This window comes from Petaurus breviceps, unplaced genomic scaffold, assembly GCF_028583685.1.
Source record: "Petaurus breviceps papuanus isolate PSGF00001 unplaced genomic scaffold, PetGlider_PUasm1.0 227, whole genome shotgun sequence".
Classification (NCBI taxonomy): Eukaryota; Metazoa; Chordata; class Mammalia; order Diprotodontia; family Petauridae; genus Petaurus; species Petaurus breviceps.
Window position 1 is genome coordinate 12,214,312 of NW_027185896.1, and position 11,588 is coordinate 12,225,899.

The 11,588-nt window shown below is 50.7% G+C and overlaps 1 protein-coding gene across 1 annotated transcript in view; it reads left to right on the forward strand.

Moving 5' to 3' along the window:
• The window catches only part of COL7A1 (collagen type VII alpha 1 chain), a 58,379-nt gene that overhangs the window by 4,470 nt on the left and 42,321 nt on the right, over positions 1-11,588 (forward strand). Inside the window, exons 5-21 of the mRNA XM_069095788.1 lie at positions 3-15; positions 108-269; positions 6,038-6,201; positions 6,296-6,425; positions 6,711-6,827; positions 6,981-7,127; positions 7,275-7,391; positions 7,729-7,878; positions 8,050-8,184; positions 8,501-8,647; positions 8,827-8,952; positions 9,177-9,320; positions 9,508-9,627; positions 9,888-10,031; positions 10,312-10,437; positions 10,752-10,898; positions 11,016-11,138. Of these exons, the coding sequence (XP_068951889.1) occupies positions 3-15; positions 108-269; positions 6,038-6,201; positions 6,296-6,425; positions 6,711-6,827; positions 6,981-7,127; positions 7,275-7,391; positions 7,729-7,878; positions 8,050-8,184; positions 8,501-8,647; positions 8,827-8,952; positions 9,177-9,320; positions 9,508-9,627; positions 9,888-10,031; positions 10,312-10,437; positions 10,752-10,898; positions 11,016-11,138 (2,212 nt within the window). The remainder of the gene's footprint in view (positions 1-2; positions 16-107; positions 270-6,037; positions 6,202-6,295; positions 6,426-6,710; positions 6,828-6,980; positions 7,128-7,274; positions 7,392-7,728; positions 7,879-8,049; positions 8,185-8,500; positions 8,648-8,826; positions 8,953-9,176; positions 9,321-9,507; positions 9,628-9,887; positions 10,032-10,311; positions 10,438-10,751; positions 10,899-11,015; positions 11,139-11,588) is intronic.

Genomic DNA, 11,588 nt, shown 5'->3' on the forward strand with positions numbered 1-11,588 from the left:
AGGTGTTTGCAGTGGGTGAGTAGGGCCGTGGGGGTCAGTGGGGGAGGGGTGCAAGGCAGCTAAAGTGAAGTTCTCCCTCCGGATGCCCTGTACCCTCCCCTGCCCAGGCATCAAGAATGCTGACCAGGGAGAGCTTCGACGGGCAGCTTCAGAGCCACCAGATGTCTTCTTCTACTTTGTGAATGACTTTAGCATTCTCAGCACCCTGCTGCCCCTCGTGTCCCGAAGAGTCTGCACCACCACGGGGGGCACCCCCCAGCTCCTGCCTCGTGAGTTCCCCTTATGGGATTCCCCCATGCTCCAGGACCTCTCTGGTCCCCACTAAATTACCCAGGGTCCTCTCCTCTCTACCACCAGGATTACCCTCTTCTCCCTGCCCCCAAGCACCTTCTGCCCTGAAGTGGAGAGAGCCCTGGTGTGAGAATCAGGAAGGGACCTAGGCTTCACCAACTGTTCTTCAGCTTGAATATCAACAAGGATTATTATTCTGTGCCTTCTGTGAGCAGAGCACTGGGCTTGCCCAGTCTCAGGCCAGGTTCAAAGTTTAGATTAGATGGAAACTGACAGTCTGGTAGGGAGATAATCCACCACCATGAACTTCAGTATAGAATCCTACAGGAGTGTTACATTTCAGGCTTGTGAGTCCAGTCTCAGGATTCCTCCACTTATAAAAGAAGAATGATGTTTACAGGGCCTGACCCACAGGGCTTGGAACTTGGGTCTGTTCCTGAGGATTGTAGAGTTAAGTTTGGAAGGGGCCTTTGAGGATGAGGAATGAAACAGGGTCCCAGAGAACAATGACTTGGTCAAGGTCACACAGGTGACCAAGTCTTGGAGCTGGAGTTAGAGCCCAGACACTCGGACTCCAAATCCACCATGCTTTTTCATTATACCATAGGAACTCTTTCCCCTTCTGGACCCATTTCCTCATTTGAGTTGAACTAGCATAGATTTCACTACTTAACTACCTGTATGACCCTGGGAAAAACACAACCTCTCAGGCCTCAGTTTCCTCATCTGTAAAATGGGGTGGTTGGGATTAGGTGATCTCTATGGTCTTTTCGGTTGATTATGCTTAAATGAAAGGTAAGATTTCAAGGACAGCTCAGGAGCAGAGTGGGTAGAGCCCTGGGCTTGAAGTCAGGAAGACTCATCTTCCTGAGTTCAAATCTGACTTCAGACTTACTAATTGTGTGACCCTGGACAAGTCACTTAACCCTGTTTGCCTCAGTCTCCTCAACTCTAAAGTGAGCTGGAGAAGGAAATGGCAAGCCACTCTAGTATCTTTGCCAAGAAAACCCCAGATGGGGTCATGGAGACTTGGACATGACTGAAATGACTGAACAACAATAACAAAGATTTCAAGGGACAAAGAGGGGAAAAGGACATACGTTCCAGGTCTAGGGGACAGCCTTGGTGAAGGCACATGGGTAGGATACTGAGAGATATGTACAAAGGGTGATGAACAGTCCAGTCTCACTAGGAAATAGTGCCTGGAGAAAAATAATAAGAGGTAACTCTAGAAAAGGAGAGGAGATAGGGAGGCTAAGGGGTGTAGTGAATAGAGCATTGGCCCTGGAGTCAGGAAGACCTGAGTTCAAATTTGGCCTCAGGCACTTAACACTTACTAGCTGTGTGACCTTGGGCAAGTCACTTAACACCAATTGCCTTGCCTTCCCCTCTCCAAAAATATAAAAAAGAAAGAAAAGGAGAGGAGAGTCAGCTTGTAGAAAGTGTGAAGATGTCTGTGCAAAGAAGTGACATGATCAGGTTTGTGTGGTAGGAAGATTATTCAGGTAGCATATGCAGGATGGATTGGTGGCAGGGGGAGAGGAGGGCAGGATGATCCATTGGGAGGCCTCTGCAATTGTCTGGTCCGGCATTGACATGGACTTGTTCTGGGGTGATGGGAGCAAGAGTAGAGAGGAGATGAATGTTGCAGAGATGGACACCCAGAGTGGGTTGCTCATTGAAGCTGAGTGGTGAGAAGGCAGAAGAATCAAAGAGAGAGCCAAGGTTAGGAACAGGGGAGACCTGAAGAATGGTGGTGCCGTAGGCAGAGATAGTGCAGTTAGAAGGAGAAGTAGGCTTAGGGGGAAAGCTAAGGAGCTCCACTTTGGACATGTTGGGTCAGAAGTACTTGCGGAATATCCTGGTAAGTAGTGGATGTCTGGAACTGGGGTTTGGGAGCTGCCTATAGTACATGTCATGGGAGGGAATGAGATTGTTGTCAAGGAAGAGGGGAAAAAGAAAGAGAGAGAAAAGAAGGTCAAGGACAGGCCTTGGGGAACAGTCACCTTAGAGGTTGGAGAAAGGAAATAGCAGAAGAGACAGAGAAGAAACAGGGAGAGATGCAGGAGGAGAAGTAGGAGCATGTATAGTCTCTGAAGCCAAGGAAAAAGTAAGCAGCAGGAAAGGGGCGGTTAGCAGTGTCCAAAAGCAAGACAAAGACCAAAGATAATGAAGACTGGAAAACAGGCGGTGGGATGCAGCAACTCATAAGTCCTTGGTGACATTAGAAAGAGCATATTCCCTAGGGTCAAGGTTGTCAAAGCCAGGCTGCAGGGCCTTGAGGAAGGAGTGGCTGTTGAGGCAGAGAATGTAGGTGACATGCTTCTGGGGAGAAGAGAGATGGGCTGATAGTTGGAGGAGAGTGGCAAGGTAAAGAAGTTGTTTCTAGGATTGGGGAGGCCTGAACATATTTGCAGACAAATGGAGAAAGTGAGGCTGAACATGAAGATACAGATAAAAGCTGACAGCTGAAGTTAGATTTCAAAGAGATGGTGGAGGCAGGGGGGAATGGGATCCAGGGCCCAGGGGAGAGGGATTAGCTTTAGTGAGGAGTAGGGATGCCTCTGGGAAAGAGGAGAAAGAAGATGATGCTGAGAAGTAGAACTCTAGAGCTGGGAGAGTCGGCCCAGTGAACTCAGGATTGTCTCTTCCCCTTTGGGCACCGGTTTTCTTATCCTAATTTCTTTCTAGATTCTGGCTCTGAGATCCTATGGTTCTCTGCAGGGCCCTCCTCTGGGCCCCAACCCTTGTCGGTTAAAAAGGCAGTGCACTGTAGTGACAAGAGTACGGGGCTTGGAGTTAGGAGAGACTTGAGTCGGAGTTTCATTTCTGACACTTTATAGTTGTGTGATCTTGGTCGAGTCATTTGTGGTGGGGGGTTTTTTGGGCCTCAGTTTTCTTATCTGTGAAATGGGCACAATAATACTTGTACTGTCTGCCTCACAGTGTTGTGGCTTATAAAGTATGGGGTAAAGTGTTATAGAAATGGGAACCATTATTATTCTTACTCACTGACACTACCTCTACCTTGTGAACTCAGCTGTGTTTGTGCTTTCAGTCCCTTTTGCCCCTGGAGAAGTGAGGTTTTCTTATTGCCCTTAGGTCCCTCGAGCTTCAGGTCAAGACTATTTTCCTGGTGCTACCTGATCAATTCATTCATTCAACAGTCAATCAACAAGAATTTACTATGTGCTCGGTATATTCATTTGTGCTGCAGGTATTTATTTAGTGTCTTCTGTGATTTAGGCAGCCTGGTGTAGTGGATAGAAAGCTGGTCTCCAAGCTAGAAACACCTGGGCCCAGTCTTGCCTCGGCACATACTGAGTGACCCTGGGCAAGTCACAACCTCTCAGTGTTTTAGGTAACTCTTTAAGTGGCAGAGAAGGGGCTGACCAGCATTAGTAGGGGGAATTTCCTCCCAGGGAAGTTCCCTATAGCAAGAGTTATCACTTTTTTTTGGTCTCAGGTCCCCTTTACACTCTTAAAAATGGAGAACCCTGCCGAAAACTCTTTCTATGTAGGTTATAGCTATCTATATTTACCATAGTAGAAGTTAAAACATCTTAATATTAAGATAGTTTTGACTTCACGGACCCTATAGTGGTGTGGGAACAATCAATGAAGAGGGCCTGACAAAGACCTCTAGGAAATTGGAGAAGGAAAAGAATACTTTCAATCTGGAAATCCCAGAAGACCCCATGGAGGAGGTGGTACCCGAGGTGGGCCTCGGTGAACGATAAGAATTTTGAAAGGTAGAGATAAAGATGGAGGCTGTTACAGGTATGGGATATGGAAATGGGAGAGTGCATGCTAAGTTTAGAGAATGGCTGATATTCCAGTGTGGCCAGAGTCTGTTTGCACTCTAATGTGAATGAGGCTGGAAAGGCAGGTTAGAATCCATTTGTGAAGGGCCTTAATGTCAGATTTAAGGGTTACCATTTTTTCCTAGGGGCAATGGGGAGTCACTGATTTCTTCTTTCTTTTGAGGTCAGTACATGGTTAGACCTGTGCCTAAGAAGGCAGCTGTGTGGAAAATAGATTGAAGAGGGATAGATTGGAAGCAGAAAAATCAAATAAGAGGGGAAGAATCAGTTGATTTTATGGTTCAAGCCTGAAGGTCTGGGGTAGATGGCAGTTTCATCAATAGAACCAGGGAAGTAAGGAGTCAGAGGGATTGTTTTAGGAGGAAAATCACAAGTTCTATTTTGGACACTAACTTGAAATGCTTGCAGGGTATCCAGGTGATGCCCAGTGGACAGCTGGGAGATGAGTTCAGACCCTGACTGTCACTTGCCTAGACTATTTCAATAGTTTCCTCGGTTCACATCTCTTCCCACATGCACCAAAGTTATTCTCCTAAGGTTCTAGAGTGTGTCACTCACCTCCTCAATAAACTACAGTGGCTCCTTATTGCTTCTGGTTTCAAATATAGATTCCTCTGTTTAGCCCTTCACAAACTTTCTGACTTTTTTACACATTACTCTCCAACTCTCCCAGTCTATGGTCCAGACATCTTGGCTTTCTTGCTGTTCCTCACACACCTCACACTTCATTTCCCATCTCCATTCCTCTTCAGTGGCTCTCCTCCAGCTCTGATGTGTGATCCTGCCTCTGCCTCATGGCATGCCTTGTTTCTTTCAGAATTCTTCTCAATCAGTACCTTCTTCATGAAACATTTGCTGATTCCCTCAGCAGTTAGTGCCCCCTCTCTCAGCTTCCCCCCAAAATCATCTTCCAGTTTTATGTACTTATTTATGTTTCACATCTCCCCCCTCTAGAATGTAAGTTCCTTGAAGGCAGGAATTATTTCATTTTTGATTTTGTATCCCTAGTGTCTAGCATAGTGACTGGGCACGTAGCTATAAATCCTTGTTGATTGATCAACTTCTCAATTCAGGAAAGAGATTGGAGCTGGATGTTTATAGATTGGGGAGTCATCTGTATGATGATTGTATGATGATAATTGAACCTGGAGAAGCAGATGAAGTCACCAAGAGAGTATAGAGAATGGCAGAGGACACAGGACAGAGGTTTAGGGATTGAGAAGAGGATGGAGAAGCAGTGAAGGAGCCTGAGTAGGGGTCAGGCAAATAGGAAAATGACTCGGAGAGAGGACTGTCACAGGAGCCAGTAAGAGAGAGCATTAAGGAGGAGCGGCTGACCAGCAATGAAAATGGCTGAGAAAGGGTGGGAGCCATGTAGATGAGTGCGAGGAGGACACAGAGCATGGTAACTTGAGGGGATGGCAGAGTTATGCTCAGAGCTAGGGTGACCTCAGGCAATCTCTGAACAACTTCTCCCCAGACCGCAAGGAGGGGAGCTTCTGCCTTGAACTAGGAGAGGAAGGGGGACCTCATGAGAGACAACAGCACTGTACCTGCAGTTATGAAAACTCAGGTCTGGTACTGGGAGTGTAGGATTTAGAGCTTAGATGGGCCTTTGAGATTATCCAGTCTTCTCATTTTGCAGATGAGGAAATGGAAGCTTGGCCAAGGTGATGGACTTGGCCTATGTCACAAAGATAAGTGTCAGAGTCAAGGTCACAGGATCTGCCTTCAGGCCCAGCTCTCTTCCCACCACACCTGTGGCTTCTCCAGCCTAAGGCAGCCGCTGTTTTGTCCTGAGTTTGAATGGTATCCTACTGCTTGACATTGACCTCTGAGCACGTCTGCCAGGCACTTTGGGGAATGGGTGAGGGAGCTGTCTACCATAGTCCTCACAGATGGTGCCCTCTGTCTCCCTGCAGCAGAGGGCCTCCCCTCTGGTCCCCGAGATCTGGTGCTATCACAGGCAAGCAGTGAATCTCTCTTGGCTGAATGGACGGCAGCTAGTGGTCCTGTGGTCAGCTACAAGGTCCAGTATGTCCCTCTTACTGGGCTAGGACAGCCTATGCCTGACCAGCGGCAGGAGGTAAGGAGCAAAGAGGAGTGAAGGTTTGGGAGTAACCAGGGGACCCAGAGGCAAAGGAACAGCCAACACTGAGTCCTGTGTTCCCTGGGAGCAGGTGACTGTACCAGCAGGGGAGACAAGAGTTCGATTGCAAGGTTTGCGGCCACAGACTGAATACCAGGTGACGGTGGTTGCCCAGTATGCCAACAGTGTTGGGGAGGCCGTGAGTGGGACTGCCCAGACTGGTGAGTGATATCTCTCAATGGTTTCCCCTGGGGGGTGGTCCCCCAAGACCTCTTAACTCTTCCTTCAGTCTGGACTTAATTGACTGACCCCCATATTCTCCCTTATCCCTGTAGCCTGTGCCTGTATGCCTCACCTAGGACTCCTATACCCCCAATGATTCCCCCAGGCCCCATCCTAGGGTTTCCTACCGGGTTCCTTAGCTTCTGATCTCACCTCTACAAGCCAGCCCTCTGACTCCCTGCCCTTGCCACCTTCCCCTCTGAGTGACCCTTACCCCTTCACAGCTGCACTGGAGGGGCCCATGATCTCCATCCAGAATGCAACAGCTCACACCCTCCTTGTGGCCTGGCGGGCTGTGGCTGGAGCCAGTGGTTATCGAGTGACCTGGAGAAGTTTAGAGAGTAAGATGGAGGGGTATCAGGGAAGCTGGGGGAATCCCTGGCATACTGTGCTATGAATATTCTCCTCCTTTGTGTCTCAGTCGTGCACTCTCTCTCCCACCCTAGCCTCTTACTCCCCTTTTCTTCCATTGAGTATATCCATACTTCCCCCAGGTGGGTCCTTGCAGCAACTGGATGTTGGCCGGGGCCAGTCATCTGCTCTTCTAAAGGGCCTGAGCCCAGACACAGAATATGTGGTGACTGTGATCCCTCTACATGGCCGGACGCCAGGGCCCTCTGCTTCACTGACTGCCCGAACAGGTGAGGTTGGGAAGATGTATCTATTATTAGGGTTAAGGGGCTCTACTTTTGGTTAGGCCAGGAGCCATTGAGGGAAGAGGGGGCCTAGACTTTGTTGGGAGGTCTAATGTTCATTGAGGTACTGAACTTTCCTGTGTCCTTGGCCAGAGCTAGGCATCATTCAAAACTTACAGACGGTCATCTTGGGCCCCACATCCATCCAAGTATTCTGGACCCACATCCCTGAGGCCCAGGGCTACAGGTTGGAGTGGAGACGAGTGAGCGGTGAGTGAGGGACAGTAAGGGGGTGTTGATGAGGGGGGAGTCTGGGCTTGTACCATAATCATTTCATTCATACCATCTGATGCCTTCCTTCTCAGAGTTTCCTTTGATTGGTTCTGAGTATGAGGGAGAGACACAGTCCTTACCCACAGGGACTCTCTCTGAGGGGGCTCAGGGACTACTATGATGGAGAGGAAATGGCCATTATCCACAGGGAGCCCCTGATGTGCGAAAGAGACATATCCCCTGTCTTAAGGGGGAGATTTGGCAGCTGTGGGTCCCTGGCATTTGTAAGAGAAGGTTGGCTCAGGTGTTCAGGCCTTTGAATCCACCCTGCCAGGCTCGGAGCCAACACAATCGGTGGTGCTGTCCACGGATGTGACCAGTTACCAGCTTCAGGGGCTGCAGCCAGGCACCGAGTACCGGCTGACACTCTATACCCTGTATGAGGGACGTGAAGTTGCTACACCTGCTACCATCTCTCAAACTGGTGAGCTTGGTGGGCACTGGGTAAGATCTTGGCTAGGTACAGGGAGAATCCCTGGGTGGGACCAGGGTGAGGACACAGCAAGGAGGGGCTCAGTATGGGGGGTCAGTGATTCTCCTATTAGGGCCCAGTGGGAAGGGCTCTGGATTTCAAGACTTCTCCACTCCCACCTAGTGCTGGAACCCACCCTGGGTCGAGTGTCTGATTTACGAGTAGCTGAAACATCTCCATCCAGGAGACTGGTTAGGGTGGTCTGGAGCTCTGTGCCTGGGGCCTCTGGCTACCGTTTCGTGGTACGCAACACACAAGGTCAGTGGGAGGCATGCTTTTCCTTCTTGGGGATTGAAGACATTTTCCTACTCTCTCCTGTCAGTGATCTTCTCCTCCAAGTCCAGCCTTCTTCCTATTGGCCCCCTCCCTCTAGGAAACCATCCCAGAATGACCCCACCCACTCTGTTCCTAGGGATCCAGAATAGTGTATGTAGGCCCTCACTTGTTCTGTCTGTATCTGTATCTTTCTTTGTCCTCATGTCCATATTTCTGTCCAGTGACAGTCTCTGTCCCCATACCTATGCCTCTGTCCCCTTGTCCCTGTATCTATGCCTTACTTCCTCTGGTCCTCTAGATGGCTCTGAGAAGACACAGAGGCTTCCTGCTGACCAGACAAGCTTTGAGCTGGACAGAGTCCAGCCTGGTGTGAGCTATGTAGTGCGTGTGTCGGCCCTGGCAGGAAACCGGGAAGGCACTCCTGGCGTCCTCACTGTTCGGCTTGGTGAGGCTGGGCTGTGTGGATGTTTGCCCTCTTGGGGTGGCTGTGTCTCTGGTGGGGGGAGAAGGGCTCTGTTAGGTTGAGAGGCTTGGGGGTGGGGGGTGCCTATAATCATGAAGTGGGCAAATGTGTGAAGCAGTGGAAGGAAGCATCTCAGGTCAACCCTTGTCCTGTTCATACAGACCCCGAACCCTTGCCCAGAGTCCCCAGACTTCGAGTAGTAGCATCAGAACCTGGCCGGGCCCAGGTGTCTTGGGGCACGGTGCCTGGAGCTAGTGGTTACCGAATAAGCTGGCGACCGAGAGATGGTTAGTTGGGAAAAGTCAGTGGGGGTGATAGGGGTTCAAGGGCAGGGCAGGGTGGGCGGGCATTGGCTCAGGCTGACGGGAAGGGGGAGAGGAGAAGGGATGGTCTTGATCTGGGTGGGTAAAGGAAGGAGACTGGAGACCTGTAGGGGGCCATGGGGTGGGTGAGGTTGGTCAGAACACAAGGAAGAGTATCTCCAAATAGATTCATTCCTCTTTGGATCTAGGCCATGAGACTTCCAGGACCCTGTCAGCAGACACAACATCCTTTGACATTGGAGGGCTGCGGCCAGGGGTCACATACCAAGTTTCAGTGTCTGCTTTACGGGGTGCTGACCAGGGTCCACCCTCAGTCATCACCATCCTCACAGGTGAGACCCTGACCCCCTCCTCTTGGACTCTTCCTCCTCACCTCCCCCAAATGCCCCAGTGGTTCCCTTCCACTTAAAACTATCCCTTCTTGTGCTTCCCCTGGTCTCCTCCCAAGACCTCCTTCTCTTTCCAGTTACCACTAATGCCTTCCTCCAGTCTCCCCAGTTCACCCTTTTGTTTCCCCAGATTCTCCAGGATCTGTGTCTGGTCTTCGAGTGACTCATGCTGGGAGCTCATCTGTCAGAATCACCTGGACGGGCATCCCAGGAGCCACAAGCTATAGGATCTCTTGGCACTCAGGCAGAGGTGGTTTGGGTGGGGCAGGGACTGTTGGGCCTTGCATTTGTGGGTCAGTGATTGTCAATCAGGGTTACTGCAGCGGGATTATCTAGACAGTATGAAGATCCCTGTCCTACCCCACTACTGTGGGGGCACTCAATGTCTGATTGGGGTTGGAGAGGGGGAATCATTCTTTATGAAGAAGGGTCACTAGACAGCCAGGGTGAGAGGGTCACTGTCCAACTAGCAGTCACTAGTGCTGTTGGAATGTACTGTTGGTCTCCCAGGGCCAGAACAATCCCAACTAGTCCCTGGGGAAGCTTCAACAGCCAAACTTGATGGGCTGGAGCCAAACACAGACTACACAGTGAGAGTGATGGCCCTGGTGGGAAGCTTGGAAGGGGCAGCTGCTTCTGTGACTGTGAGGACGGGTAAGCTGTCTCCAGTCTGACTCTTGGATTGTGTCCTGAACTGACTGACCACTCCCCAGACCAACTGACATTCTCTCCAATGACTGATTATGCCACATCTCAGACCGGTCACTTCTGGACTGGTTACCCAAATCAGAACTGATTACCCTTAACCCCCAGTCCTGATTTAGCCCAGCTCTTCCTCTTTTGAACTGTCCCCTCATGCTCCCAAATGCTACTCCTGATATCAGTTGGACATGTGATCCTGTTCCCTCTGTGACTTGGGTCCCTTTTCCCCCAGCCCCAGAGCCCGTGGGTGCTGTGTCCAGGCTGCAGATCCTTGACTCATCCAGTGATGTTGTCCGAGTCACCTGGGTGGGAGTCCCTGGTGCCACCTCCTACAGGCTGGTGTGGGGAAGAAGAGATGGTATGACCCCAAATCCTCAGGCCAGTCATCTCAGCCTGCCCCCAGACCCAGATTCTCTCCACTCATTTCATCCTCTCCCAACATCCAATGTTTCACTGATCTCCGATCTCTTTCATTGACCCTAGGAACTCCCCCCCACCCCAAAGGATCTCATCTCCCAATCCCTCCCACCCTAAGCCTATAACTAATAGTCTTTTGTCATTCTCAGTTCTTGGCCATCTGTGTCCTATCCCTTGTGTCTACATCACCCCTACCCCATGCCCCTGTTCCCCATATCCCCCTATTTTTGTCTTCTTGTTGTTTCCCCTCCATAGGTGGCCCAGAGAGTAGCCGCATGCTCCCAGGAAACACGGACTCTGCTGAGATTGGTGGCCTGGAGGGCGGCATCAGTTACACAGTCCGAGTGACTGCGCTGATAGGAAACCGCGAGGGGGCGCCCGTGAGCCTCATAGTGACCACACGTACGGCCTGGAAGGGTCCCCGGAGGAGGCGGGTCCTCCGGGAGATGGGCGGGGAGTGGGGCGGGGCCTGAGTCCCAGCAGGCTGACCCTCCCTCCTCCCTCTCTCTTTCCTTGCAGCGCCGGTGGCTCCTGTTGCCCCAGGCTCGCTTAGGCTCCTGCAGAGTGAGGAGCGGGCGCTGCGCCTGGCTTGGGACCCTGTGCCCGGGGCCGGCGGGTTCCGGCTCCGCTGGCGGCCCGAAGGTGAGGAGCATGCAAGGCAGGACCACCCCTCAAAAGCACTTGAGAGGAGGGGTGGGCTTAGGAGCAGGAGCCCTGCCCAACCTCTTCACCTGCATTTCCCACATCCCTCACCATCATCTCCTGTCTTCTTCCCTCTCCATATCCAGTTTTTCCTTCCATCACTCATCTCCCATTTTTGTCTTCCATTTCCCATTTCTCATCAGCTCCAGCTTTCATTTTCTCTGTCCCCCACATTTTCCATCTCTTTCTTCCCCTATATCCTGTTGTTCCTTCCTTCCTTCCTTCCTTCCTTCCTTCCTTCCTTCCTTCCTTCCTTCCTTCCTCTCTTTCTCTCTCTTTCTTTCTTTCCTTCTTTCTTTCTTTCTCTTTCTTTCTTTATTTCCTTCTCCTTCCTCTCTCTCTCTCTTTCTTTCTTTCTTTCTTTCTTTCTTTCTTTCTTTCTTTCTTTCT